At 31.0% G+C, this 3,392-nt stretch overlaps 1 protein-coding gene across 1 annotated transcript; it reads left to right on the top strand.

Moving 5' to 3' along the window:
* Positions 1–1,633: 1,633 nt before the first annotated feature.
* On the top strand, positions 1,634–3,123 carry Prosbeta5 (Proteasome beta5 subunit). Its single transcript, XM_088201768.1, has 6 exons — positions 1,634–1,834; positions 1,924–2,016; positions 2,080–2,179; positions 2,396–2,589; positions 2,652–2,790; positions 2,857–3,123. The coding sequence occupies exons 1-6, from the start codon at positions 1,709–1,711 to the stop codon at positions 3,045–3,047; spliced, it is 843 nt and encodes a 280-aa protein (XP_088057894.1). The 5' UTR covers positions 1,634–1,708; the 3' UTR covers positions 3,048–3,123.
* Positions 3,124–3,392: the final 269 nt, after the last annotated feature.

The raw sequence follows: 3,392 nt of genomic DNA, 5'->3' as shown, positions 1-3,392 counted from the left end.
AAAAATTGAACCATTACTATTTCGTTTTATTTACAGGGAACTGCAGTGAAGCAAAAGAAAATCCTAAAAAACGCTAAATCTATAACTATACAATAAACACTGTATATTTTTAATAAACAGCCAAAATAGTATTAAAGGAGTTATTATTTTAAATAAAAAAATTAAATAAAAAATCTTTTCCTCCGCCTTAACAGATTATTAAATGTTATTAAAATCAAAGAGTAAAAAAAAAGAAAATACTACTAAATGATCCAAAACGTTTTTTCATTGAAGCAGTTGCTGTTGTGTAAAAAATTGATTTTTAAATTAAATGCTACTTAATCAAAAGTTCATCCAACTATTTTTTTGTCTCAGGACTAAAATTGATTGTTAAATCTACATATAACCAGAGAACTATTATTTGTTAAATATATTTTTTACTTTTTAATTGTACCTATTTTAATTTTCTTACTTATTTTATAATAAAACCTGTGTATAATAATGGAGATAATGTAAAAAGTATGATTTTTAAGCAATATTAATTTAAACAATGCTTTAAAAAAATACAGTTTGTGTATGTAGCTTTTATAACTTTACTAACGGTATAATCATTGATTCGAAATAAAAATCTAAAGTATAATTAAAAATGGAAAAAGCAATAATGATAAAAATGTAGGAACAGAGGGATATTGTTCTCTAGAAATAGCTTAATAAAATTACGATGGAAATTATTTTCATCATTTACTACTTTGTCCAAAGCATAAGGCGATTAAATGTTTGTGATGATAGCTTCTGATTTAGTACGCGAAGAAGAAAATTTTGGCTCAAAACGGGACAAATTAAACAATTTTACGAAAACGCAAAGCACGAAAAAAAACGGGATTGTTCCGGTCAAATCGGAATATATAGTCACATTTACTATGTAAAAAAGTATCATTACATTCATAGACTTTCAGAAAAATAAATCAATTGTTTTTTTTTATCTAAATAAGTAACAATAGTCATCTGCATGACCAACCAAGGATTAAAAATAGTTCATATCATTAGGCATATGTGAAGTAAAAGTTGCGTCCGGGACAATGCCTTTATCTGGCACCCCCCTTTCTCCCAGAAAGAGTACTAATAAATATTTTGTACATGTACAAAAAAATAAGATTTTTTTGTGGCAATACAAGCCGTTATGGCTCTTGATAGTATAATTATAAAGCTCTAAACTGGAACAGGTAAAAAGGTCACCTCAGATATTTTTGTTCAAAATGAACGAAAATGTCTGAGATGTCCTTTCTTTTTGCATAAAAATTTAAATTTATAAGGACAATTTTGGCGCCCTTTGATTATGGTGCCCGGGGCCGTTGCCCCCCGCCCTTTTTGCACAGGCTTTTATATAATATAAATTAAAGTAAGATTTTCTGTATTTTTCCGCTTTTACGGCAGCGCTAGTGTATATCGTACACTTTATTAAACATTTAAAAAATAACATTCCCCTTTTAGAAGTTCTATTTAAAAATAATATTAATATTAATTATTTTAAAGTATTAGTTATTAATATGAATTAACATTATTTTAATTATAATTATTATTGTACGATATTATTTTAAAATACAAAAGCATATTTATAAACAAGAAATAAGATTATTCGCTCATGGTGACAATTGCAGCACTTACGGCCAATACTAAATCAGAAGAAAGTTGCTAGTGAGTCGTCGTTTGTCAAACACACCGGTTAACGATGGCTTTAGAAACGCTTTGTGGTTACAATCCCTTCGAGAAGACTTCGATCCACGACCAGGATCCGAAGCTCAACCTCGAAGTTCTGAACCATCAGACCAACCTAGCAGTTCCGCCCTACAGTGATGTAAGTTGAGGTTACGCTCTGCGATGAGTTGACGTTTTACTAATAACGCGATTTTATACAACATATTCTGTGCATTTCAATAATTTCAGCCAGCTGCAACGCTAGCTCAGTTGGATGGCAAAAATGACGGAATCAAAATGCATTTCGAACATGGTACCACTACTCTTGGCTTCCAATATCAAGTAAATGAGCAAAAATATTTTTAATGCTCTTTTATTAGATTTTAATGGCGATTTGATAACTAGGGAGGAGTTGTGCTGGCCGTCGATTCTCGTGCAACTGGAGGTCAATACATTGGATCACAGAAGATGAAGAAGATTGTCGAAATTAATGAATATTTACTCGGTAAACTGTTTGACTAATAAATTGAATCCGCAAGGCAAGAACATGTTAAATAAAATATGCTTTTAGGATACTTAATTCGATTTTTGACTTTAAATATACAGCTGACTCATACTGTAATGCCTTCCGTTCTTGTTTTTGCATTTATTTAATTGAAAAGATGATTGCTCATAATATTTTTATGAAAAAAAAATACATAACCACAAATATTGTATACAGGAACATTGGCCGGAGGAGCCGCAGATTGTGTTTATTGGGACCGGGTTCTGGCTAAACAATGCCGTTTACACGAATTGAGAAACCGTGAGCGTATCAGCGTTGCCGCAGCCTCCAAATTGATGGCTAATATGGTCTATCAATATAAAGGAATGGGATTAAGCATGGGTATGATGCTCGCTGGTTGGGATAAAAGGGTAAGAATCATATTACATATCTCTTAGTGATCATTATAATAATTTGGTGTATTCATTTTTAGGGTCCCAGTCTATACTATGTCGATTCTGAAGGTGCTAGGTCACAGGGCAAGAGGTTCTCAGTCGGTTCTGGATCTATTTATGCTATTGGAGTGTTGAATACTGGATACAAGTGGGAACTCGCCGACGAAGAAGCTTACGGTATTAAAAAATAGATGTTTTTCTATGCAACTTAATATTTTATGTATTAATATTTGTCTATTAAAGATCTTGGAAGAAGAGCTATATATCACGCTACTCATCGTGATGCATATTCAGGCGGTATTGTGAGAGTGTATCACATCACGAGCGGTGGATGGAAACACATTAGCAATAACGATTGTATGGAACTTCACTATAAGTATGCAGAAGAGAAAGCATTGGCCGCTGGATCTACTGATGTGACAATGGCGGAATAACTTTTTTATAATTGAATTCTTTATTTTTAAAGTATGGTAAACGTTTTTTAAATAATAAAAATATAAAAGTATTGAATAATTATTCATTTTAGTGACTCCTTTCCTTTTATGTTAGGAAACAGGATAAATACATTTCCTTATTATTAGATTTTAAAATTGATTAAAATATCTTGAATTTAAAATAATAAAAACAACTAATCTAGGTATTTAAATAATATAATCAACCAGCGGTTGACTACATTAAAATTATTAAAAATGTAAATTTTGCAATCACAATTGCGCTATTTCTAGTTTAATGCAATAAATTAATTACATACAATAGAAAAGGGTCTCATGCCAAAGACC

This window comes from Plectrocnemia conspersa, unplaced genomic scaffold (genome assembly GCF_051122295.1).
Source record: "Plectrocnemia conspersa isolate PC_06_02 unplaced genomic scaffold, ASM5112229v1 ptg000013l, whole genome shotgun sequence".
NCBI classification, from domain to species: Eukaryota; Metazoa; Arthropoda; class Insecta; order Trichoptera; family Polycentropodidae; genus Plectrocnemia; species Plectrocnemia conspersa.
This window is presented reverse-complemented; position numbering and strand designations above follow the sequence as displayed.